Genomic DNA, 27,864 nt, shown 5'->3' with positions numbered 1-27,864 from the left:
AGAAATTATGATAGGAACGCTCTCACTGTCGCTTCTAGAGGTTTCCTGCAGACCGCACAGTTTTTCAAAGCAGCAGCACAATCTACACAAGCAACAATATGTCCACAAGGCAAAAATACGACACCTAATTCATTTTTGTAACAAATTTTGCAAAGTGTTTTTTCGATTGCCTCGTTTTCTCGTTCTGATTTCTTCACTTTATTTTCGTCACATTTACTTTCCGGGGATTCGGTATTAGTGGGTTCCTCTTTGGTTTGAAGGCCACTGGGTCCCGGGATGGATAATTTTGGTTCGTACTTTCTCTTCACTTCATCAATGTAATCTTTGCCTTTCTTTAGATTGACGTAAACGCACTTGCTGAACCAAAGAGCGTGTTGCTCCCAAGGATCGTCGTTTTCTTCCCAGTCTTTCAAGCCTCCGCCGCAATAGAAACACAAAGTTTGATCTCCGGCGCCTGTGTAGTAAAATCCGGCTTCTGCCAAATTGGCGGGTCGCTGTTTTATGGATCTGGGCCACTCTTGGAATGTTGCTAACCTACTATCGTAAGTGATTTTATCTTGATTTTGTGGGCCTTTTCCCGCTTGGATGCCCAACCTTTGAAAATTAATTGTTTTGTCGTCTTCTGGGAGAGAATTGGGTAAAACTTCAACGCCAAATAAACCGCAAGTATCGACGGTTCTTGTATTACTCTCGGCGTGATCGTGTTCTATATTACCTCTCATAAATGGACATTGAGGATTCCAGTGACGATGATCAGCCATTGGATCATCTCCAGATACCCAACGGTATCCTTCTATCTTACATAAAGGACAGATAACGATGTCATCTTGACCAGTATAGATAAAACCAGCTTTTGCAAGTAATTCTTTTGATACTTCAACGTTTGGCCAATTGGTGAAAGTTTCTAGTCTGCTTTCTAATGATAAATACTCAGTTCTTGGTGCACTTGTTTGAAGTAACGTATCTGATGATTTTGAGCCGTTATCTGTTTGATCTCCGAAACTTCTGTATTGAAAATGTTGCTGGATGTCTAACAGCGCCATTGCATCAAGACCTTTTGATCTGAAACAAACAAAATAACAATTAGTATTTGTACAATTTCACAAACATACTGGTAACTACCATACACATGACGAAAATTTGTTGTTTCATGAATATATGGAATGGGATTTTTTTATTATTCGAAATCCTCTAAAAGGTTTTGTCAATGTCAAAAAAAAATCAATTATTGCACCTGAGGATAATGGCTACATTAAAGCGCTCATACAGAATAAGGTCTTCGTCAAACGCCCCACTGTTTACGTTCAACAATTTTACAGTTATTTTTCACATTAGTTGTAGTCGCTTTTATAAAACAATACAAACAAGGCATTAAATATTAGTAATATATTTATTGGATTCTCATTGGTAATCACAATTCAATTTTACCTTTCACCACATTAATTCCATTTACTTTTGTGATTGGTTTAAAATTAATTCAATAATAAATGCCTTGACTACTAACTAGTAGAAGCCAATTTAGCTAATTACACATTTAAAATGTCAATAGTGTCAATTATGTCTTGACGTCAAATATAAATGGAAAAATATTGAGGATCGATTCAACTTTGAATATTCTAGTCTAGGACATATTCACAAGTGTTAACATTAGAATATTTTCTTTCATATAAAAAAATATTTAGACAAAAAGAAAAAATAGAGAGGAATCACTTCGAAATTTGCTTATTTGATTGTACTATTTATTACATTCCTGTCATCAACGGAGATAAAATCTAACAATTTAAATCATTCTTGAGATCAGAGAAGTAAATTGAATATTTGAAGTTACATTAGAATCGTTAAAAAAATGATAGATGTGTTTATTTACAACCATATATGCAATGCTGTCATTACTCATATATGTAATACTCCTATATGGACAGTTTCTTTAAGTGGGAGGTGTTTCGACTAAGTGAAACAAATAGTGTATCGTTCTCTCTCCTTCGAGCGATTCAATTAGTTATTATTTTCCCACTACTGATATTTTAGAGAATTTTCAAGCATGCGCAGTAGATAGTGTTTCGAACGAGAGAGAAAATGAATATTGGCGGCACCGTTACGTAGAGACGTTTTTTCCCTTAAGAACTGTCCATATAGGAGTAATCACATATATGTCATTACTAACGTCATTGAAGGTTAGAAAGTGTCATATTACACACCTCAACTTCCCGCCCTTTAAAATATTGTGATCGTTAAATGTTTTCTCATCTGTTCTAGATGAATAATTTGAACTAAAATACAACAAACTATTTATTTATATTGGTGACAGTTGTTTACCACATAGCAACTGTAACGCTATAGGTATCTGATTGATTATTCTGAGAAAAATGTCTGGAAATTTTTTGTTAAATGTAATATTTTATATCTATCTCGAGATCATAGCTAACCTCGACGCGTCTTGGTTAACTATATCTAATCTCTCGACAGTAATGAAATTCTCGGTGTGTAATATTACAAGTTATAGGATGAAAAAATTATGAGAATAAAAACTATAGGATTTGGAAGCCAAGGCCAACCAAATTAAAAAAAAAATTCCGTAAAAACCAAATACTGATTTTAAATAATTTTAGTTCGGGTTAAAAAAATTATCAACTTTTTTTTATTAGTTCCAGTTTTCAAGATACAGGGCGATTTGTTTTAATTCCGATAATAATCAACAATAAAGAAATAAGTATGTCTTTGATGTAGATATTTAGAGTTAATGAGTTCTACAGAGACAAAGACGTAGTAAAGGTTATAAAAATACGAAGAAATCGGACATCTGGAGCGAATGAATAAGAAAGAGCAAAAAAGAAAAGGTTAGATCAGGTGAAACCTATATATGTATGTATGTATATATAGATTTGGGGTATCTTATACACTGCTACCCAAAAAATCTATTGTGACCTTTTTGCGTTACTGGAGAACCCAGTGACTACAGCTGATCCACTCCTATAACAAAACCTAACAAGAATGAAAGTTGAAAATTTGAAATATACGAGGGATGCTACTTAAATTATGATATAGACAAAAAAAACAAATATTTTTAATTGGGTATGGCTTTATTGTTTTTAAACAAATTCTCCATTGGGCCATAAACCATACGGTTTATGACCCATCAATTCGATGTTTTGGCTGTTCAAAAAAGTTTTTGTTTGAATTTATGGGTGAGAAATCGCATTTTCGTGGTGGAGAATAATTCGTCTTCTAGAATTGGTGTTCCTGACTTTTTCTTCTGGCAAACAAACGCTGGTGTACCAATCAGATTCGACAAAAACTTTCAACATCCATGCATTATTATTGAATGTATTCGAGTGAAACTAATGCCTAATATTCGTGAAATTATATATGATCCCGTCTTATCAGCTCATTCTAATTTAAATTAGTACTTGGTTCAGCATATTATTGAGCTATTGCAAATTAATTTTATGTAAATTTTTGTTATTTTATCGTTAAGTATCAAAACAATGAACTAAAATGATTTCTTTTACACGTATAGTGATATTTTTTAAGTACGTGAAGCATATACTTAAAAAAAAAGTGAAAAAAACTGAGTTTCTGAAGAGACCCTATTATATTATTCATTTGGGAAATCAGGATAAATCTTTTTATGACAGAAAATAAATGTCTTACATTTACGGTATTCATTTCTTAAATTTTTTAATCTTAATGTATATCACGCCATATACAGGGTGTTTCTATATTCGACCGACAACGTTCTACCACAAAGAGATATCTAGGGTTCACGCCAGCATGGCGACATAGCGACAATTGTCGCCAAATCATCAAGAAATGTCGCCAAAATCATACACATACATATACTGTGCTGTTTTTGCATAAAAGAATTTATATATGCCGTAAAAATATGTATAAAAGTGTGTGTAGCTTGCATATGTTAATTTTTTTTACTTTTGTCTACCACGTTATATTTTTGGACCACTAAGTCATAACTTAGGTGGTCCTTTTGGACCACTAAATTTTCATTGCTGGTGTGAACCCTAGAGATATCTATAAATGATGCAATTTGATATAGGAATACGAACTCTTACGGGGCCTAGTTCAAAATTTTCAGTCAAAATCAAAAATTGGCCATAAATCAAGAACGCCCCCAAATTTTTTTTTCAAATTTGACGACCAATATGCTCCTTAATAAAGTAATATTTTGACATAAACATACTTTGGAAAAAATGTAACCAATGACGCGCTGTCAGGGTTATATTATAGTCGACACTTTTATCCCCCTATTTGGTACGCCACAGGAGCAATTTTTTTAATTTTGTTTTAAATTGCCTGATTATTTTTAGTTAATCAAACTGAATCGAATAAACACCCTGTAGATTATTTGTATTGTATACAGAGGTGAAAAAAGTTAAATCAAATTCGAACGATACTGACAATTAACCAGTAAATGATTCACGAATCCTTTTGACGGATGACAAACCATCAGTCCAATTGTTTTCAATCAAAAAGTTTAGTAATAAGACGAAGAAATGGTTTTCGTAGAATCCTGATTGTTTATAAACAAAGTTGATGTGAAATAAACACTATGTTGAAAATGAAGCGCTATTTTAAATTCTGCATCTCAAAATTAACGAGAACAGTACACTAGCAGACACAAAATGTCTGTGTTATACTGAAAACTATTTACCTAATGCGGTGTTAATGATATAACATTCGTTTATGATAATGTTTACCACATATACAAATCTAGGCCAATAAAATTCCAGAAGATTTTAAGTGACCTTCACATGAAATAACAAGCTAAAATTAGATAATTATGCAATGGCATATTTTGCATTTAATGATTGTTTATTTAAAAATCGACTGTGTCATTTTTTGCGTCGCATTTTTACGTACGTAAAAAACCCACTAGACAAATTGTCAAATGTTGCGTAATATATATTAGGTTTAATACGATTGAAACTATTACCTGTTCACTAATCGCATTTTTTCTATTACGAAAATAATTTATAAGTAAGAAATCGTTACTACACGAAACCCTTTTCAAAACACTAATGAGTAAAAATTTGTTATTAGCTATTAAAAATTAATACGTGGGCGCCAACCGGCTGAAAGATTATAGAACTCAATAACTCAATTATCAAACTCGTTAAGCTACTTTCAAAATACGCGATAGGAATAAAGAGTTCAGCCCTACTTGATAAAATAAATTCCTTGGTGTTTTTCCTACAAAACATAATGCTAATGATACACACACAATCTTTCTTTAAGGTTTCTTAATCAAACGTACATTTGACGCGCAAAATTTTTTTTCCATAAATTGTTACCACCTCTTTTGATACCCATGTGAAAACTGGCTTCACGTAAGTCACCCATTTCCCCTCTGTAAAGGCCGGGACACACGCCACTCCGATTTTGTTCCAAAAAACGGATCGGAAGGGACAGAGACATTTCATTAATTGTGTTTATGCCTTTTCTTTGTATGTAATAATAAGGATAATATTTTAATCTGTACTGTATCTTTGACATTCAATTCAACTTTCGCCTAGATCATGTCTTTGTTTCGGTACTGCTCGTTTGTCTAGTCATACAGTACCGGATACTTCCTCACTCCTTCAATAACCTCTTCCGGTTAGAAGCGTGTAGGAGTAGGATCGGACACGTGTCGGAAAGATGTGAACTACGCTGTTCTAACTCTAGTTTCATTTCCCTCTCAGACATTCGTCCTTCTGTATGAACGTAGTCGAATCGGAAGGATGTACCAGCCTTTAACAGCTTCAATGGTGTTCGAAAATCACCATTAGAGACATAGCAAGGCTTTAAACTTAGGCTAATGGTAACCATCATTTCTGTGGGCAGAAAATTCGTCACGATAATACGTCGATACATTCGATACAACAGGACTGACGGATTTTCTTTTATAGCTCAGATACCAAATTTACTAGACCTGAATCCCTGTGACTTTTCCTCTTTCCGAAACTCAAAAATCCGTTTCGGGGGAGCGCTATGAGTCCATTAAAAGTATAAAAATGTTTTTGGTCAGCCAAATTTGATTATACGGTATATTGAAGAAGCCAAAATAGTCACAAGATCACTATCAGAAGTTTACAATACTAGTATTTTTAAATATATTTTGAGAAGCTCATCGTAACTTTTCGAACAGAACAGTGAAATGATTTTCGCCTTGAAATAGCTCAGATCAACTTAAAAAACAGTTGCTAATGATGTAAATGTACTCAGGAAGATTATTTCAATTGATGAACCATAAATTTAAGATTACTATTCAGTAATAAACGCTAGAAGAATCAACTTCCGTGAGGATACATCATCACAATGGAAACAATTAGATTTTACATGAAAAGTGCATTCCTTTATTCAAAATACCGCTGAAAAAACATCGATTCAATGATAAAATCAAGAGTTGTGTGTATGTAGTTTAGGATGTCATGTACACTAGGATCCAAATGATCTTTTGCGTCCCCTTTATTTTTGCTGTGGTACTGAGGATTCTCAATGTTTGATCTGATCTTTTATCTCCACTCTTCTTAGAAAATTCAGAATGGGAGATGACTCTAACTGCCAGAGATCTTCGTCTTCTATTTTATACGCTTTCAGGTGTGAACCTCTGGAGTTCTACAGACTTCGAGAGAATGTGGATAGAGGTGTCATCCTCTACATAACAGAATCTGCTAAACCTATCGTCTTTAGGTGTCCGTTGAGACGGCAGTGTCCCGACAAGATTCTTGTTACTATTATTATGATTGTTCTTACCTAGGTTGATACATTCAACACCCTGGTTATAGTGTCCCAGGAGTATATTTGTGTTTCATCCCCTGTAGATTGTTCCAGTTACTGGTTTTACCCCTATCTACATTTTTTTAGTGTTTTCTCTATTATTATTTAGCTGATTTTACACAAAGCCATAATGAACTGAAGGCAATTCCGAAAACTAGGATGAACACTTTTGAGATAAACCTCGTATGTGTGTGTCAAGTTAATTGTTTCATGTTGATTTGTTCTCATTTAGATAAAAGCTTATCATATACTATTGTTATGTTATTTATCATTATATCAATAAATTCATCTATAGTGAACCGAATTTACAGGGCGAGAAAATTCAAATAAAATTCCTCATGCATTTATGTGACCAACTCCAAACGCAAAAAAAAGACAGAAGAAAAACCAGAACAAGTCTAAATCTTCAAGAAAAAACAGCATTCAATATTCTATAATAACCGAAAATTTAGAGAGCAATATTGAACGTAGTTGTTTGAAGGTAGGTTGCCTACCTTATAGGTAATATATTTAATAATTTATAAATATAAAAAAAGTCGTAAAATTTGTTATTGTTATTCACTGGATATTCGAATGGTATTGTAGCTACATACTTGTAGATAGTACTTTTAGTTATAATAATAACATACTTGGATATTATAATATAAAAATTATTTTACTGATAACAACGTATTGTTTTTCGCAATCCATGTCAATACTAAATATAATAAATGTTAATGATAGACAGTTTATCGAAATAGTATCAAATGTAGTATAAAAGTTTATCAGTCGCAACTTTCCAATACCGCAGTGCTCGTATAAAATGAGTACAACTGCACTCGAGATTGAGCAATATAGACGGCAACGTTGTTGGAATTCAGAGACCATTCACGATTTCCAGCATTCCTAATTACCCTGCCTCTCAGCCTCCGAAGGTATCTATGTAGCCAGCCCTACCACATTCCTCAGAGATCACATCAATGACCGAGAACCGGAAACAAGAAAAAAAGTACCCACAGGAGAGAGATAGAACTATAGACCTACGCTGGCACCCAGACGTTTCTCAGAAAAACACCGGTACAACTTTATAATCGATTAAATAGTACAAAAATCAATAAACTATTAATGAATAAACGAAAAGATGAATAAAAGTCACATTAAAAATCAGTATTGTTCTGAATAAATATACAAGGCTACATTCGCGACATATGGCTCCTTTGTGCACAACGTTAACGTTAAACGCCACGACACAAACAACACAATAACATCAACAAATAGTACTAACCTTAGTGTTAATCAGAATTGTTGATTTCATCGTAATTTTGCCATTTTTTTTTGATAATATTAATGATTTTTACATAACCGAAAACAACCAAACTCACATTCACAGACCCGACTGATTTCTCTTCGTTTCTCTACACAGTTTTCACACACCGCTGCCAACTCGAAGCGCAGTTGCCGCTACTGCTATTCCACATTCTTCTGGCGCAGTCTCGTCCCCAAATCGAGTCCACGTAGCAAATTTTAGACCAGTTCATAAAGTCATTGATTAAAATATATTTGTCGCAATATTTCAATGTGTATACATACTACGAATAAACTGATAAGTCGATTTCGGAACTAATTTTTTTATATCTTTTATCAAGTGCCTAAAGTGATAATTTGATAATTGGCGTTTTGACATGATAATAAGAACAAACAAGGCGATGTTGGTAGTTGCTCGATTGGATTTGTTAATTTTTTGCCACAAATTTGTTATTACTTAAGACTACAATTCATGATTAAATTGAACTCACAAAATAGAATTTAGTTAACATATTAAATAATTACTACACTTGAATAATATTTTCAATAATCTTCTCAGGGCTCTGTAAATGATCAAATCCACGTACAAGAACAAATTACACAGTGATATATATATATATATATATATATATATATATATATATATATATATAGACAAATTTTTGACACAAATGTATGTATGAAAATAATAGGTTTCATTCACATTCACAAATGTATATATATTTCATTGAATCCCGTTGCGTAATAGCTGCTAATTTTAGGAATTTGGGTCTTTCAGGCAGAAACTGTAGTGACTGGCCTAAAGGAATATAGATTCCGAAAACGAAATACCACACAAGTATTACTGTACGTTAGAAAGGGATAGCTGGCAGACGGCGGACTTTTATTTCACATTTTAAGGTCCTTGGCGGAGGCCCAACCCAGACCCAAGACATTCATCAAGCGGCTTGACTCTTGGGCGCGTTTTTTGATGACTTTTTATAGTTTTTGTGCGTAAGCTATGAAATTCCTAAGCGCGTTGAACTGCCGCTGCAAAACGGCCTTAATAACCAGCGAACCACAAAACATTTCTATCCTAGGAACAGTTTGAATGGAGTAAAAAACTGTTATAATTATTTCTCAAGTTAAAACAATTTATTTTTAAGTTGTTCTTTTATATTAACCGAATGAAGTTTGGAAATATGAATAGCTCTAAACGATACAAATAAAAATCTTGTTAACCTCAACAGGGTTTGGACTTTATATACAGGTGTGATAGAGAATGTATTTTTTATTTTTGGTTATATTCATTTAAATATTTATTCTATTCTTGGTCATTCTATTCAAGTTAGATTATAGTTTTAGGTCTTTAACGATAATTTTGATATTTCAAGACAACTCCCACTAGATACTTAATAAACTGGAACTTTCTAGATTTTGTAAATAAGGATGCAATTTACGAATTAGCAATTTCTGAATAATTAAAAATACTTCCAATGATATAGGTGTTCGGTTCATTATCCCCAGGGCCGGATTTAGCAGTTTGGCACCCCTAGGCCCAATATTTTTTTCAGCCCCTTTTTCTGCTTAAAGGTTTATAGGTTAGTTGCTTGAACGCCACTCTAGGGTGCAATTTTATAATTTTTTGAAGAATTTATTTGGTCCTGGGCGTAACAAAATGTTTTAAAAAACTTTTCGAGGGACTAAAAAATAAAGGATCCAATCCACAGAGCGTTCTCGCAAAAAAAGTATCGTCATTGCTATTGTACAGTGGCTTCAAATTTCTCACATTTTTCGGAATATATCAAAATTTTATTTTTCTGTTGCAATTTGTGCCTATAATTCTTTACTCACTGACTAATTTTTATGTCATTATCGTTTTCGTCGAATTTCTTATCAAAAACTCTTAATATTTCATCGAACTACAACGTTTTGATAAAGGTCTTCAAGTTGATTACGAGTTCTGAGAAACTCAAAATGTTTTATAGAACATTAAAGCTTGGGAACGGAATTGACGAAATTTTGAAAAAGGTCTTCGCTCAGAGTTCCGAGAAACGATCTTTTTAGTTGGCCATGTCAACCTTCCATATCATCAATAGATTTCTACCCAAATCATTTTTAACTACAATAAAAATTCTACAAAAAGAAAAGTTCCTCTTAATATATTGCCACCTTGAATGTATTTGATTTTTTGTAATTATGAGTTTTACTTCTATTAGTTCTAAATATACAGGTTAGGTTAGTATTTTTATTTTGTTTATACACTTGTAAGAATTTAATGATAAATCACTATTTGAATTAGATAAATCAAAATTCACAATTATACTTTAAGTATACAATTTAAATGATTAAAATTCTTTCTTTCGGACCTTTGTTCGGTAAAAGTGTTATGACATCAGCAAAGCTTAAATTTCCAGCCAACATATTTTCGATAGATAGATTAACCAAACATTTCTTGATCCAAAGAATTTCTTGAATAAGTTTTTATCATTTGCAGTTTTGAAAATGACATTCCGAGACATGCCGAGTACGGTTGCACACCGTCCCGGATTTCCCGGGACAGTCCCGATTTCTATTCGCTTATCCCGTGTCCCGCCATGTCTGACCCCGGGACACGGATTGTCCAAGCAAGTTTATATATTTCTCTTTAAAAAAATATAAATCCAAAAATAAATTATTAATATTAGCTCCAATTGCAGATTTAGTCTCAGTAAATTAATAAACGTGATTTCTGGTTTGTTTTCCCTAGCTAGTGTTATTCTTTCTTGGAGCTCCTTTGACCGGAAGCCCCTTCTAGCTAGGAGCCCGTAGTATTTGGCCCACCACAGAGAAGTTTTTTTGTTAGGAAAGTTGATTGAAATTATCTCTAAAGTGTTCCCTCTTTCAAAACTCTATTTTTTCATGGAATCTTTTAGAAAATTGAAATATACATATTTAAAAATGTTCTATAAATATTAAGATTTATTTCCATACTTTGAGGCACTAAATTTTGGAAAATTTGTTGTTAAATGTGGTGAAGGGATCGACTGGACTGTAACAGATCATTACAAATGTTTTCACATCTTTCCGAAGCAGTCTCATTCCATTTTAAGATAAATAAATATAACAGAGATTAATAAATCGAGGTCAGATCATCATGTTCCACGAATATGAAGTCATAGATACACGTTTAAACTTTTTTATCGACTTCAACGAGACAAATATTGCAAATTTGTTTTTGAAATAAGTTTCATTAAGATGGATTTCTTAATAACAAATATTCCATGAGAATATAATTATTTATTTAATTATTGTAAGTCGTAAATATTTTGTTGTTCAAGAATTATTTCATAATCGAATTATTATCTATTACATCTCCTAAAAACATATTATTCACAATGGATAGTGATTTCAAGAAAAGTAATACTCAATTATAAAGAAAATTAATAAAATAAAACATGTATTTATGATTAAAATCAGTCACCAAAGACTATTAGAAATTAATTGTCATTTTCTATAATAATGTGGTATTATAACTATTAAAAACGATCGATGGAAGGAATTAACAGTCTTGAAAAACTGAAATATATTAGATCTAAATACCCAAATATAAGTATACTGACAGGGTTTGGGATGCCAAACTTCTAAATAAGTTAAGATCGTGCTGTTTGTCGTCCTCACTTATCGACTGGCTTAGTAGCTTTCTCAAACACCGATCCATCTAGGTCATTATCGATGGATACACCTCAGATAGGTTTGAAGTAAACGCTGGTGTTCCCCAGGGAAGCATCTTGCCTAACCTTTTTTCTCCTGTACAGCAACAATCTACTCGACAAAACTACAAACCCCCATATAGCTTCGCCGACGATAGTACATAAATTATCACCATCATCGCAAATTCGTTTGGTGGGTGTTGAGCCTGGTGTCCTGTCATAGTCACATGATCGAGTTAGCTAAGGCAGGCAAAAACTAGGAAGCCCTCTTTAAGACTGAAAAGCTATATACTCCGCAACAGCATCTAATCCTCTACCCAGATTCGTCCATCTTTGGAGTGTTTGGTTAGGTTATACAGAAGAGAGCAATTCGACTTATATGCGATCCAGAGTTGACCAGAAACTTAATGAGCTCAGAACATAGAAGTGAAGTGAAGAAGGCATGTCTTTCTCGAACACTACAGCTTAAAGAAGTTCAAGATCAATATCCACAGGCAGTTCCACATGTCAGGCACCACTCGAACTAATCGAGTGTAATAGGGTTTACCCTCTAGTGCTTGTTTTTCACATAAAAAAATGGTAATCCAAAGACACATTGAACTGGATACTGCCATATTAATTACTAATACCTTGCCATACCTCAGTAGTTATTTCAAATTCCTTTTTTTTGTCATTACCTCTCTTATAAAATTTAAAATATACCTCCTAACCAATTGTATTAACTTTTGGAGTACTTTTAGTTTTTCTATGTACATTATAATTGTCCTTTTCAGACAGCATATTTCGATCACTTGTTTTTTAGTATTAACGGCATCTGCTGTTGATTCTCCTTGTCTAAAACCTTTTTAATACTCCCCTATTTCTGGTTCCACTAACTTTTTCAGTTTTTCATTTACTATTGTTGTTAATATTTTAAATTTTTTTTCTCTAAAACTAATAAATAATCAATCTAGTACATTACTCTCTCGGCAAGGTTTCTGATTTCCAAACTGTTTCCATGATATTGACATTTTATCTGTTGTATTCCAATTTCTTGATTTTCATATTCATCATCGTTTATATCATCTTCCTCAATGTTCGTTTTCTATTTCGTTTGTTTATATGTTCCCATACAGGAAACCCCAGAGTTGACAAAGGGGCCAAGCCTGGGCCCGTCTTCGGAAGTCAAGTTTGGCTATACCAATTATTATCCAGACTCGGGCCAAGGTTGGTTGACCCAGCCTTGGCCATACCAATGATTATCCAAGCTTGGGCCAAGCCTGGATATCCCAGCCTTGGTCATTCATTGACAATCCAGGCTTGGGCCAAGGTTGGGCCAATCCTGGTTAACCCAGCCTTCAGTGTGTGTGTTTCTTATCAAATTTTTTATTATTTATTACTACTAAAAGTAACCATGTCTGATGCATATCTTCGAGTTCAAAGATAACGTGCTTTGAATAGAGAAAAAAAAAAACTAACTCAATTGTAAACGGGCAAAGCTTAAATAATTTAAGTGTGGACATCAGCTCTGTAAGTGAGGTTGACGATAGTGGTACAGTAAGAGTAAGATTAAATATGAAAATTTATGTTTGCTTATTTTTAAAATCAAAAAAATCATATTGAATAAAAAATTAATAACGATAAAGAAGAAAAAGTTATGTAATTAATAAGACTTGGTATTTCTGTCCTGGCATTTAAGCTTGGCCCAGTTTTGGCGACCAAGCTTGGCCCATCGTTATCACTCCAGAGTTTTACCAAGACTGGGCCAAGCCTGGCTTACAAACTTGGCCCAGAGTTCTAGATAGTTAGGCCAAGACTGGGCCCAGCTTGGGCCCTTGGAACTTTCCTCTATGGGTTGATATAATCATTTCTATTTCATTATAATCATAGCTCGTGGCAATTTTAACCTAGCTTCTTTTTTCTCTTCAATTTTTATAGTACAAACCCGATCAAACCATTAACTGTTTTTTCTTGTATCTTTTGAACTAATAACTTCCTGTGCTGCATTTATGACACTGTTCTTAATCACTTCCATAGCTCATCAATATACTAAATAATTTTGTCCTATATTCTTTATCCAATCATCAGGCTTAACGATCTCCTTCCGGAAACGTGGCCTTAGAAACGAAATCTACTATACCGGCTTGATAGTAACTGTTATAAGATGGCGTTAAATCGATAAATTCATCATTTGAAAATCGCCATTGACTGTGACTTTAATTTTCTCAATTATTTCATGCTAATATTAAAAATTATTTCTAGTTTTCAGATTTTTCATCACTATATTCATTCTTTGTTGTTTAACTTCAATCCTCTCTGTATGGTTTGAAATAATTTTTATTAAAATAGTGTCCAAAGAAGACCAGTTGTGTCCTGTGTTTTTTTTTGGAACTTTTCTAGTAGTATTTCGATGCGTACTTCTAGTCTCTAGTATTGTAGTATGTATTATGAAAGGCTGGTTAAAGGGCCTCGTGTCAAATTGTGAAATCAAGAACAGGAAACGCAAATAAGGCACAGCTGTTGTCGTAGAAAAATAGTATATTTCTAAGAGTATCAATGATTTGGAGTATCATTGATGAACAAGGTTTTAAAAATAGATTTATTTAGTTACAGAAAGTTGAAAGAATAATTATGGAAACTTAAACAAATGAGTCACATGTTTAATTTCTAAAAATCGAACGTGCATAGTTATAAATACACTTTTACTTTGAAAATGAACACGCTTCTGTAAAATAGAGGAAGTATTTCCTAATTTTACATCGAGAAAAATTGTACCTTTCACAAAATAGAATGTGGTTACACTAACACCGTTCTAAACAGGAACTAACTGATACACATACCAGTATTATAAACAAAATTGAGAGCCTCGTTAAAATGTCATCAATAATATTATGACTATTCAATTAGGTCATGTTTATATCTATATTTGAGATTATAAATAACATTAATGTCTTTTGTTAATTACATTAGTTATTTAGATTCTGATTTTCACTGTTTCAAAATGATATAATAAGAAATACCATAAAAAATTTGAAAAAAATTGATGAAATCTTTATTGGAATCGATAGAACGATCAGTATAATTTAATTTTTGAAGATGATTTCATGCAAATGTTGGCCGCGGCTGCGGTTGAGATAGCCCATGCGCAAGGTCCAATTTTGACACACTCTCTCCAACATATCGGCCGGTATTTCACGAATAAATGCTTCAATATTGGTTTCCAGTGCGTCAATCGTTGCTGGTTTATCCCTGTAGACATTAGCCTTAACATGAACCCACAAGAAATAGTCGAAAGGCGTTCAGCGAAGGCGGCTCTCAATTTGGCCATTGTTGCGCGTACCGTGTGGCATATGGCACCGTCTTGTTGAAACCAAATGCCAGGCATGTCCAATTCTTCCATTTTGGGCAAAAAAATCGTCAATCATCACACGGTAGCGCTCGCCATTCACAGTAACGTTCCGACCATCGTCGCTTTTGAAGAAGTACGGCCCGATGATGCCTCCGTCCCATAATTCACACCAAACAGTGACTTTTTCGGGATGCATTGGTAGCTCTTGCAACGCTTCTGGCTGGGCTTCTCTCCAGATGCGGCAATTTTGCTTGTTGACGTATCCAATCAATCAGAAATGAGCTTCGTCGCTGAACACAATTTTTAGATCTTCCTCCAACTTTTCCAGCGCCCATTCACCAAATATTAGACGTTGTGGGAGATCGTGTGGCCTCAATTCTTGCACCAGCCGTATCTTATGAGGTTTTACACCTAAATCCTTTCACAAAATTTTCCACGTAGTGGAGTAACAGAGGCTCAATTCATCGAGCCAGAATTTGATTTGCAAACTAATTTGTATTATTTCTTGAACAGTACTTAGTTAAAAAAAAAGGTTCAATAATACTATTTTCCAGAAATATTGACTTTCTTTTGCTTACTGATAAATGAATTACGATTTTTCATGGCTTCAGTAGCTTAAAAAATCATTAAAACAAAATATTCTGGTTTTAACTTATAAAAGTTGTCTTTGTTCGACAATATAATCGTCAAATCGATGGATTTTCTTTTATATGATTGAAATTCATTTAACTTGAGGTGTTTTTCTCACTATTTCATCAGAAATTTCTACTTGATTACCCACAGTTTGAAATGATGCGGAGGGTTTTGCTGTAGAGTGCTTAAAAGTTTTTCAGGGTTAGTACAAGTCTTTTTAAAAAAGTTCCAGAGCAACTCCAGGACAGAATCATGATTTCAAATCAACAAAAATTACTTTTAAATCAATTATTCAATTGGTACACAATTATATCAAATATTTTCAGGATTTAATTAAGAATAACAGTCGACGGAATAAATGACATCAATTATATTTATTATTTCTTGATACCTAAACTTGTTATCTAGGCCTAATTTAACCTTCAAGAACGTGCCATCGACTCTATAACATTAATTTAGAGCAGTAGTATTAACATTTATATAATTTATTGAATATATAATTTTTAAAAGTGTGACATGATGTTTTAAAAGAACACTGAAGTCTCAGAAATTTTGGTCTAATTAGTTCAAGAATCAAAAATTTTACCATGCCCGTTGTAATTTTGACCCCTTCACAATTAGAATTTATAATTATAAATATAATGATATTGACTGTATTTTATGAAAGATGTTAGAGAAAAAAAATAAAAAATATTAACCATACAAAAGACTTTATCACATTTATGCGATTATTTTATAAAAATATTAATGAAGAATGCAAACAAACAAAAATGAACAACAGGTCTCATAGATTAGTTTTTCAAAATTAATTGTTGATAAATATATTGTTAATAATTGAAATTTTATAACTATATGTATATAATTGCAACCAAAATATGCTCAACGTGTTTGGTAAAGACTTTCCCTTCAAATAACTACAAACTTAGTTAATAATATTTTTTCTTTGGACACTCAGCCAACCCCTCTTCTTAAAAGTGAGGTATGGACGTAAATTAATCTATTCCCAGAAATTCATTTTTTTATTGAGAAATGTATGATAAAATATTGATTAATGTAGCTTAAATTTTATAAATCCAAGATAAAAATTAAAATTTCAGGATAGAGGGCTATACCACTAGACTTTTCCAGGTTTTCCAAAACGTTCTTCAATTTCCTCAAATAAAAGTGCAAAAATCCACACATCAATAAATGAAAAATGACTTTTAAACACGTTGAAGTGAATTAATCAAATTTTTTTTATTTCTGTCATCAAATAATTATTTTAATGGGTATAAATAAAGGTAAAATATATGTCAGTTCATATTTGTATCTTCTAGATGTAAATATGAAACTTTCAAATCGACCCACTAGATTTCCCCGTTTTCACAAATAATCCATCCTTTATTTTGTTTCCCAGTGTATATTGATTTTTTGTTAAATTAATTATTTTCAATCCAATCCCAATAAACAATTAAGAATATCGTGAAATTCGAAATAATAATAATTAGTACAAGGATTCTACTCACTTTCGCTCCCACAAACATTTTCCTGAACACATATGATTACAATCAAACAGTTTCAAAAATCCCTTTTCACACGTGTAAACCACTTCCTGACAAAGATTTTCTCAAATAATTCACACGAGAATGTTTTTTTCTTTGAACGCAGTACCGTGGGAAACTTAAATTCGGAATGGAAGTACGAGTGAAATGCGGTTCAAACGGCGACACACACGCGGACTACTTCTTAGAAACAGATAGGTTGTGTGGAGTGCAGCAGAATGCATCGGTTTTATAGGTCGGAAAGAATTATGGTTCGCCTCGGTGCATGCGTAAGTTCTATAGTGGGTGGATATGGGTGCTATTCCTATACCGGCGCATTCATTTCATGGGAATATTACTTCATCATTTTTATTTTTGTTTACTTTTGTTTGTTTATTTACTGATTTATATATATATGTATCTATTTATAAATACAAGAATATTGTATTATGGGGTTCCTAGTAATAATTTTGGTGCTGGTTACATAAGACAACATATCATTATTTAGAAAATAGATTGAGAAGTCATCGAAAAAATAAAACTGATTCAACAAACTATGGAATATCAATTTGAAAATTCTTGGAGTCAATTACAAAAATAGAATTTTTATAAATGGTTCACATACATAAAAACGATAGACACAGAACGGAATCAATTATGAAAAAGTTAAAATAAAATTATTTTATGCTAAAAATTTTAAATGTATTTGATAATAATTTGAATTTCGCGATATGACAACTGAAAATAACAATTTTTTTCTCTTTCCTATATTGTACGAGGATATATTGAAAAATTCTTAGCATACTATAGAACCAAACAAAATTTCAATGTCAAAATATTTTATTATTCAACATATTCTCCTCTTAATTGGATTGGATTTATTACAGCGAATCTGCAACGTCTCTAGACCTTTCAAAAAAATGTTTCTTCTTGCTCTGCAAACCAGACCTGCACAGCTTTTATTACCTCCACGTTTGAAGAAAATTTATGACTTTTTAAACTTTTTTTTAGTTGAGGAAAGAGATGATAGTCGAACGGAGCCAAATCTGGTGAATAAGGGGGGCTATCTAGTAATTCAAACCCTAAATCACGAATTTTTTGCATGGCAACATGAGATTTGTGTGCAGAGGCGTTGTACTGCAAAAACAAAACACTTTTCGATAGTTTTCCGCGTCTTTTCTGTTTAATTTTTTGTCGTAGAGTGGTCAATAATGTCGAATAGTAATATCCAGTTATGTTTCTACCCTTATTCAAAAATTAAATCATGATTACTCCATGGAAATCCCAAAAAACTGAAGCACGAACTTTTCCAGCAGTTTTTGGACACGAAACTTCTTATGTCTTGGAGAACCAGAGTGTCGTCATTCCAACGATTGTTCCTTTGTTTTTGGATCGTAGAAATGTAGTCAAGTCTCATCCATAGTATAAATTCGGTTTAAGAAGTCTACATAGTTTTCAAATCAAGCACACATTGAACGCGATGCATCTACACTTGCACGATTTTGGTCAACATTCAAACATTTGGGGATCCATTTTGCAGCAATTTTTGTCCAAATTGAAGTGTACTATATGATGAACGCGTTCGTATGAAATATTCAGTGCTTCAGATATCCGTTTTAGCCCAATTCGACGGTCTGATAAAATCATATCATGAACTGCATCGATATTGGCACAGCAACTGGCCTTCCCGATCGGTCATCATCTTCAATGGACTCTGGTTCACTTTTTTGACGTGAAACTTTACACTTACACTTCTAATAAGTTATTGTTCGTTGCTGTGGTAACGCAATATTTTGTTTATGCATGGAACTAGTCTAGGCTAACTAGATATCAATACATCCTCGTATTTTTTATATTTATTAAGAACAATATGGAAATAATTATAATTTTAAAGTCGAAACATAAGTAAGAATGGAATGGGATAAGAAAATAAGTTGGAAGAGAAAGCTTTATGTATATTTAATGTTAATTAAAAAATATTAATGTTATAGACAAATATACAAGGTACATTTAAACAGTTGGACATAAACTAAACCATATATTAGGACATCTTGTTAAAAATAGCTAAAGATTTAAAAAACAATGTGTTATATCAATTGAATTTTAGTTCAAAGTAAAATTTAGGAGAATTAACAGATCTCGATTCCCATAAGTTGTTGTTCCGAAAGATGTTTCAATGATAAGTAAGGCCCCTATCAATTTTTCTCAAAATATATGATATAATCTACGATTACTACAAAAGAATCTTTTATTTTTTAAAACAATATTTATACAAAACTTTTTTTGTATTGTTGATATGTGAAAATAACCAAAAACTCTTCAAGTGCCAAGTTATTACATTTCACTTGTACTTTCATCTCAATTTTTTTCTTTTTAGCTCTTTCTTTAGGGTCAAATAAAGGACATTGTTTATAGAAAATCTTAATGATGAGTTGATGCAGTGGTTCAAGCTTCAAAATACTTGAATGAAATGAATTATCACCTGGACTTGTGTCGTGTGGTTAAGAATATTAGAGAAACAGATTAATTATTATCACATATCAATCTTATGGATTGAAATGAGTTGTTGAAAAACATTCTTATAACAAATCTAGAAATCGTTTGTTAGCAACAAGAACGGAAACCACTTATAGTCTATTTTTATTTATGAGAGAGTAATAAAATGATTAAGCATTCGTAAATTTAACATGTTTCCACTGTTCTGTACAGCTTATGATTATAGAAGACCAATAAAAGCCTGCAAACTAGCTCAGGTACATTTATTTTAGTTTTAGTAAGTACCTACTTTATTATCTAAAATAATTGAACAAAACTATTCAGTGTGGTTCTAAATTGACGTGAAAAAATTGAGGAAGGTACTCCCCACTTAAAATTATGAGGATTTCCTTAGACCATCCTCTTCGGCGGTAATATCCCTAAAAGTTGTTGGAAGATTTATTTTTTTTGTAATATTTACGTAAAGTTTGCAGAGGCAGAGATATTATTTTAAAATTCCTGTTATTACCAAGTGTAATTAAATAGAAACAAAGTAAAGATTGATAATTAACAATACATAGTCTATAATTATTTCTAGGGAAAATTGGGCTGGGAAAAAATTGTATCATAGTAAAAATCCATTATAGTTCTATATGGTTAATTATCCCCTGAACTTAGAAATACCCTGTATATGTTTTGTTTCTTGTTATTTGAATTTTCAGTCCAATAATCTTTTTAGTATTTTCCTTTTGATTTCCAATATCTCACTTTTGCTAGTCACTATTCTTCGTAACTTTCCGTTGATATCAGTTCCTTCTTCTTTGTGAGCCTCATATCTTTTTTTCTGTTAATATGACGTACTGATTGCGCCTTTCCGCTCTTCGTCTTGACGGTAAATACCGAGTGAAACTCGATAGCTTCAGAATATCCTGTCTTGCTTTCTGTTAATAATCAAAAGCTATGATATCCTTTGGTTCATTTTCAGGTTAATGTACACAATATTATATGGCTAGCTATTAAAAAATTATGATAAATATGCCCTGACTGTTGCTTCTACTGTTTTTCTGCAAACAGCGCATTTTTTTAAAATAGCAGCACAATCTGCACAAGCCACGATATGTCCACAAGGCAAAAAAACCACTCCTAATTCATTTTTATAGCAAATTTTGCAAATAGTTTTTTCGTTTTCTCGTTCTGCGTCCAACGTATTTTCTTCTAATTTATCACTTAAAGATTCCGTATCACTCGAATCTTCCCGTGTTTCAATATCGTTAGATTCAGGAATGGATAACATATCTTCATATTTTCTCTTGACGTGTTCGATGTAATCTTTTCCTTTCTTCAGATTAACCAAAACACATGTGCTGAACCAAAGAGCGTGCTGTTCCCAAGGATCGTCGTCTTCTTCCCAATCTTTCAAACCACCACCGCAATGGTAACATACCGTCTGATCTCCTAGACCGGAGTAGTAAAAACCTGCTTCTGCCAAATCTGCCGGTCGCTGTTTTAATGACTTCGGCCAGTCTTCGAATGTTGCTAACCTACTTTCGTAAGTGATGTAATCTGGATATTTTGGAGGTTTTCCCGTTTGTATGCCTAACCTTTGTAAGTTGATAGTTTTGTCGTCTTCTTCACTAGTTTTGGGTAAAACTTCAACTCCGTATAAACCGCAAGTATCCACGGATTTGGTTATATTTGTAGCTTGATCACGTTCGATATTATTCCTGAAAAATAAACAATGAGGATTCCAGTTACGATGGTCGGTCATTGGATCATCTCCAGTTGTCCAACGGTAACCTTCTATCTTACAAAAAGGACATACGACAATGTCATCGTATCCTGTATATATAAAACCGGCTTTAGCTAAACATTCTTTTGATAGTTCTTCATTGGGCCAATTGGAGTAAGTTTTCAGTCTGTTTGCGACCTTTCTATAATCTTCAATTGTAGTAGCTTCTTCTACATACTGGTCTTTTGATTTTGAGCCGTTGTCTTCTTGAACAAAACTTCTGTATGGTTGTTGAAAGTTTATTAATGCCATTTCTGACATATAATCTGCATAAAAAAAGTACAATTATTAACACAATTTATTGAAGGAATAATTGATAGAAATTATAACAGTAATAATTAAGGGTCTCAATGTTTTTCCAATTTGTTAAATTTTTAGAATTATGGCATTGGAAGTGTGAGGAAACAGTTTTGTTTAAACATTCAAACATTAAAGACAAAATGGGCGATTTAAAAATGATCATTATTGTAGCAAATTTATACTTTAATAGCAAATTCTTAGTTTTCAAAAACTAAATATAAATCTAGCCTTAGTTTTTTGCATTCGTTCAAATCGTTCTAAATGATCTGTCTGTCTGTCTCCATAGAAAAACATTGATGGAGGTAAGATTAAATGATCTGGGTGGTCACTTCATTGATCCACATCTTTCAATCCACCTTCTTTCAAACTGTTTATCAAGAAAACTTCAAACATTGAGGACATAATGTGGTGGTGCACCATCTTGCTAGAACCAAATACTAGGATTTGGATCCGGATCCTTTGTGCGAAGGTGCTAGATGTGCTTTATCTGAATCCAGTTGGACTTTTACCGAAACTTTACTGTACCACTTGTACAAAACATCACCTCGTTTGTATGGGTGCAGTTTTTCTTTCTTTAAAACTTTACTACAAACGAATAACATTTTGTTGTAAGATAATTTTTGTTGTAGTTGCGTGAGGGTTGTCTCCTAATAACAACAAAATATCCAGCTTTGCATCGTCGTTTATTTCTGGTCTTTCAGATTTTGGAGCATCTCACATTCTTAACGTTCTATTACATTCTGCAACAGTTCTTCCCACTGTGCTTCTAGCACTTGGAGGTGTTTCAAAATCTGTTTTGTTAAATAAAGCACATGATTTCGAAGTATGTATATATAACTAACACTGAAGAATAGTTGTTTCATTTAGTTCTTTCAATTATTGTCAAACACTTCTCTGAAACATCAGCATGTTGTTGTTTTTGATCGACTGTGAGTAAACGCGGCACCTACTTTGAAAACAGCTTCCTCATGGTCAAATGCTCATGCATAATTATAAATACACTGACTTCTGATTTATTTATGGCCTCAGTTGTCTCACGCAATTTCAATTTACGATTAGATATAACTAATTTGTGGACTTTTTCGATGTTTTCTGGAGTAACCACCTCTATTGGACGAACAGAACATTCACCATCATCAGTGTTTGTACGTGTTGGACTCTGAGCAAAAATGAATTCTAGTTTTTAAACATTTATTTTATATATTTTTGGTTTTTAGAAATATTTATTTTAAGTTTTTAGATAGCACATTTGAGACACATTGGTGCAGTTTGAATGAAAGGCCGGTATAGGTTTCATTTTATGACCTCAGGTACTTGAGTTGTAAAAACGACTGTTTAACCTTATACCAAAAGTACAACCAAGCACTATGGTCTTTGTTCAAGAAAACATGTGTTTTCCTTAGTATAGTCTAGAGTTGGACTTTGAAATGAAATATATTTTTAAATAGTTAGTCCGCGACTAAACTCTGTCCTGTGACGACTCTTCTCGCAAAGTGATTATAAAAATAAAAGATTCATAGTGAATCAATATATATATATATATATATATATGAAAATCACTGAGTATTTATTTCAAGTTAAAATATACAAATCCTATCCATAACTTCCTATAAAAATAAAAAAGTAATTTCATATAAATGACTGTCACTTTTTCTAACTAATCGAAATGTCATAAATTTTACACATAGTCTTTCCAAAGTTGGTACTTCCTAAACGTCATATTTATTTGACAATGGCAGCGTCATCTGTCCATCAGTCAGTCACATGACTATTGGGTGATTTTATAATTGTTCCAAAAGTGAATCTTCAGGCTCATCGAACATCCTAAACTTCTTGGCTACAAAAGTAAGATACTCCGAGTCTTTTTATGACAAGAACAACCTTTAAACTCGTATTCATTACGAAACACAATCCACAGAGCGTTCAGTGTTCAGAAACTAACCCGGTTAACGTTAATTGTTGTTCTGAAACTGATTTAGTTAATCGCGTCGTAGTCAAATGATAGAATCCTTTCTGGTAAACCACTGGGTAAATACCATCAATTGATGGGTTTTTTCATTTGTCTATGGTTTTTCGAACATTTATTATTATTTATTCTCCTTATATGGTTATCGAGTATTAATTCACATAAGTAGCGTAATTTGTAGGTTAGTGAGGTTTGCGGTTTATTAAAACCGCATAAAGTATAAACTTTTGGGCGTTTCAACTTAAAAATGGGTTGTTGGTATTAAATTGATAATTGCTCATTAGCAATTAATAAATATCTAGAAACTATTATAAAAAAAGTAACAAAAATAAAAAGTTCTTGTAGATCATGTTTTAAATTTGACATTTCTACCGAAAATTGAACCCGAAGATCGGAAATTGTGATCTCAATATTGTTCTGGGTTAGGATTAATCAGCTGATGGGTGATCTACCTGAACCCGGATTGTAGTTTCCGAAAAGTCTTCAATTCAGCTTACTAATTCTTTCGTTAAGCTTAATGACTATTTAGTTTCTACATTTGATTTGATTATTTTTATACAAGAATTGACTGCTTATCGCACTGCTGATTTACACTTTATCTTATTGAATGATAAGTCAGTTTTCTCGGAAACTTGATAATATACTTAAACTACCCAGATAAAAGTATGAAGATATACTTTAGTATCAATGGAATTTTCTTTGTTCAAACTTATTCAAAACAAGAGACTCTGACTTTCTTTGTGTTCATATTTTCGAAAGTACAAACAGCTGGTGTTTATAATTGATAAAACAAAAAATATTACAGTGGATTCCAAAATAGTGCATGTTATGACGTAATTGGGATCATTTTATCAATAGTGGATACAGTAATCTAACGTAGCGTATTTAAAAATGTCAATAAATGGAATTGAATTCGAATAAATAATAATACATAAGATAAATACTGTATTTCAGTATAGTTGAAGCCAATTGAGAATTCATTCGCAGTTGAATAAACACCTAGGACAAGAAAACATGGCGTATGACTCTAAATAAATCTGGTATGGTCATATACAAAGATTGACTGAGAACAGAATATCTAAACAGTTCCTAAAATGAACATCACAATGAAAAAGAAGAAGAGGAAGCCCAAGATCAACAGTGATAGTGTTTATGTCTACGGTGTTCTTGATGGTTCCCATTTTCTTGATGAACTTCCAAGGAGCAGGCAGTTTGAGGCCTTAGTATCAACCAAAAAACGGGTGATTCGTTGCCTGGAGTAGGCAGATTGAGATAACGAAATCAGTTCTTGCAATTGAACGAATAACCACTCTTGATAATGGCTTAAAGTGGGAGCCATCGCTGCAAAAAGTATAAAAATGTTTTGTTTATTAGACTCTATACTTTTCAGACAACCATTATATAAGATATAAAATAAAATCATTTGAATATTCCCTTAAGTGCCTTATTCATTTTGAATTTAAATGTGACTGGATCACACATAAGGACGCGTAGGAAAAAGGATAAAATGAAGAAGTTAATCACCAAATACCTAAAAAACGGTTATTGAATTGTTATACATCTATTCCAATAAAAAAAATTAAAAGAATAGAATTTAGGTATACCAATATAGAGCTGCTGCTTCTGCAGATTTCAAATCATATTAGAGCTTTTCGGAAACTTCGATCCGGTCAACCAGATCACGATTCCAATTTTGGGGAAGTAATCCTAATCACGTTCACTTTCGTTCGGAAACTAATCAAAATAATAGAGTCCTAGCTATTTGAACCTTAAAGGGTATTAATACTTTATAGTAATTGACAGGATTGTGATGTGAAAAAAGCTTTTTGCTATAGACCGAGGGTCTGTAACCTTTCGAAAACGAAGAGCCGAAAGTAACAATTCACGATTTTATTTTTCTCATAATAAATTTGATTTTTGATGTTAAATGAACGGCTTTTAATACGAATTTACAATGTCTTTTGAAAGTTTTATTAGATCTGGTTTATAACTTGTTGTAAGATTCAACAATGGCTTTGTTATTTCCTACTTTTTATTTTATTCATGTGATAGAACGAATATGTGGACCCGAGATCCTCAACACTCTACAAGCCAACTTCTTCATCTTACTAAAACATTCTGGACTATTCCAGGTACCGAATACCTTAACTCGCGGAAATTTCTTTTAGGTTGGTGCATGTATTTCTTGAGCATCAACTAGCTCTTGAGCCCGATGAAGTTCCAATAGTTTTCAAGCCTAGCAAATGCATTAGAAACGATACAGTATCAGTTTCAAATGGCTCAATGTTGATCTAATTTATATTTGTGTTTGTTTATTATAAACGTGAGAGTACTCTGAAGTAGAAACTTCCTGGTTCTCGCAGAACGGTTGGTAGCAATATATTATCCAATTCTGGTACTGTTTTGATTATTTTATATCTTTGAATAGACAATTCGTTGTTGAAACAACAAGGGAATAGACAAGTAATTGTAAAGATCGATATATACCGAATGATAATGCAGACAGATTTCAGATGGTTATGGTTTAAGTGAGATGAAATAGAAAGTAATTAGCTGAGTTTCATCTCTACCGATAAAACGACAGAACTGCAGAGATTCCTTCTAAAAGAGCCGCAGTTTCGGTTAGTTAGTTAGTAAGTAAATAACTGATAACTGAATTAAAGTTTAAACAACAAATAAATTATATATTAACACAAAAAACTAAACTAAGACCTTCGGAAGCTCCGTTCTGGGTTAACATCCACATGATAAAAACACACAAAATTTATTATCTCTTCCATCGGTACTATTTTTATTATTATTGTTTCTTACCTAAATTTTTCCTGAATTATGTCGAAAACATGAAAAATTTGATCTGAAGTAAACTAACAATAACCTCCAGTGATTAATTACTGACTGAATTTGTGATAACTTGTAGAAAATTATTTATTATATCGATAAGTGTAAATTTGTGATAATGATTACTATATAGATTGATGGCGCCTCATAGTAATTGATTTATACTTGGCAAAATTCTATGTAAAGAGATTAATTCTACGAATAATTAAGATACCTTTGAGTATCTCTATGGCTATCAATTCACAGTATAATGATGATGTTAAGGTTGTATAATTCATTTCAAATTATTTTTTTATGAAATGTAAGTCTTTCGGCGAGAATTTTTAAAAAATATTATCTTTATTGATATGCTAATGGCAATGGTGTAATATTTCACAAATATGTATTGAATAGTTTGCTAGTTAAACGGTTGGTGTTTGATCTGGAGTAGTGACCTAGACTCGGCCAGGCAACTGGAAAGCAGCAAGTGCAAGGCTCTTATCTGACCAGTTGAGCAACCAGTAGCTAGTGTGGCTGTCGAGCAAAACGACCATCAAAGCAGCCATAAAATCATCAAATTTGAAAGAAGACAAAAAGAGAGGACAATGCATAGCTTAGTTCGCTGTTAATTATAAACGAGAACGTTGGGTGAATATACATCCAATTCTCTCTTTAACACCATGAAAAGGATCACACTACACACTTTTTGATAAACAATCTGCAGATAACAAAATTTTCGAGCTGTTAGACTTAATAAGATATTATATAACTCGGATAGATAAATGAGAAAATGTATCTCACCAGAAGAGAAACTTGTAGGTAGTTTAAGGTAAGTAGACATTAATTTAGACCTCGGGGTAGGAAAATAAATATAAGATAGTACTGTATAGTACGTATTTTAACATATTTTTAAAACATTTATAAACGTAATGAAAAACACCAGAAGCAACGATAAACATTGTAGTAGTTGTATTCCCTAAGCTACGATCTGTGACTGAGAGAATTCCCGTGTGACCATGGGCAACTGGCAGCTTTCGTAGCTCCTTATGAACCCATGCCCGGGGACGGGGTAATCGACTTGTTGCCTAAGAAATTATCTGTCGCGGAGATTACATACAGCTGCAGTTTAGAGAAGATTGCGTATAGCCTTCCAGGTTGATATTTGACGAAGGAGAGGAATGTCCAACGTCCATCACTAAGAATCACGCCCAAATCTTGACAAGAAATATTTCATTCAAACAACAAATCAGTTCTTACAACGAATATATACAGTTATACCATTTAATTGATAGCTGTGTTAGCGGTAG

General features: G+C 32.7%; 1 protein-coding gene across 1 annotated transcript; it reads right to left on the bottom strand.

Moving 5' to 3' along the window:
- Positions 1–5: 5 nt before the first annotated feature.
- Positions 6–26,693, bottom strand: LOC130904272 (death-associated inhibitor of apoptosis 1-like). Its single transcript, XM_057816937.1, has 4 exons — positions 26,552–26,693; positions 20,713–21,740; positions 20,547–20,626; positions 6–1,062 (listed from the first exon to the last, which is right to left on the bottom strand). Exons 2-4 carry the CDS (start codon positions 21,733–21,735, stop codon positions 6–8), a joined length of 2,160 nt encoding a protein of 719 aa, XP_057672920.1. The 5' UTR covers positions 21,736–21,740; positions 26,552–26,693.
- Between the last annotated feature and the right edge of the window lie 1,171 nt (positions 26,694–27,864).

Source organism: Diorhabda carinulata, chromosome 2, assembly GCF_026250575.1.
Source record: "Diorhabda carinulata isolate Delta chromosome 2, icDioCari1.1, whole genome shotgun sequence".
Classification (NCBI taxonomy): domain Eukaryota; kingdom Metazoa; phylum Arthropoda; class Insecta; order Coleoptera; family Chrysomelidae; genus Diorhabda; species Diorhabda carinulata.
Note: the sequence above shows the minus strand (reverse complement) of the source record. Positions and strands in the feature narration are given on the sequence as shown.

Coding starts and splice junctions, on each gene's coding strand:
- LOC130904272 (XM_057816937.1), bottom strand. CDS start 21,735: ATGTCAGAAATGGCATTAATAAACTTTCAACAACCATACAGAAGTTTT. Junction 20,627..20,712: donor CAGTCAGGGCATATTTATCA/TAATTTTTTAAT, acceptor GATTATTAACAG/AAAGCAAGACAGGATATTCT. Junction 1,063..20,546: donor AGAGCGGAAAGGCGCAATCA/GTACGTCATATT, acceptor TGTTTGTTTCAG/ATCAAAAGGTCTTGATGCAA.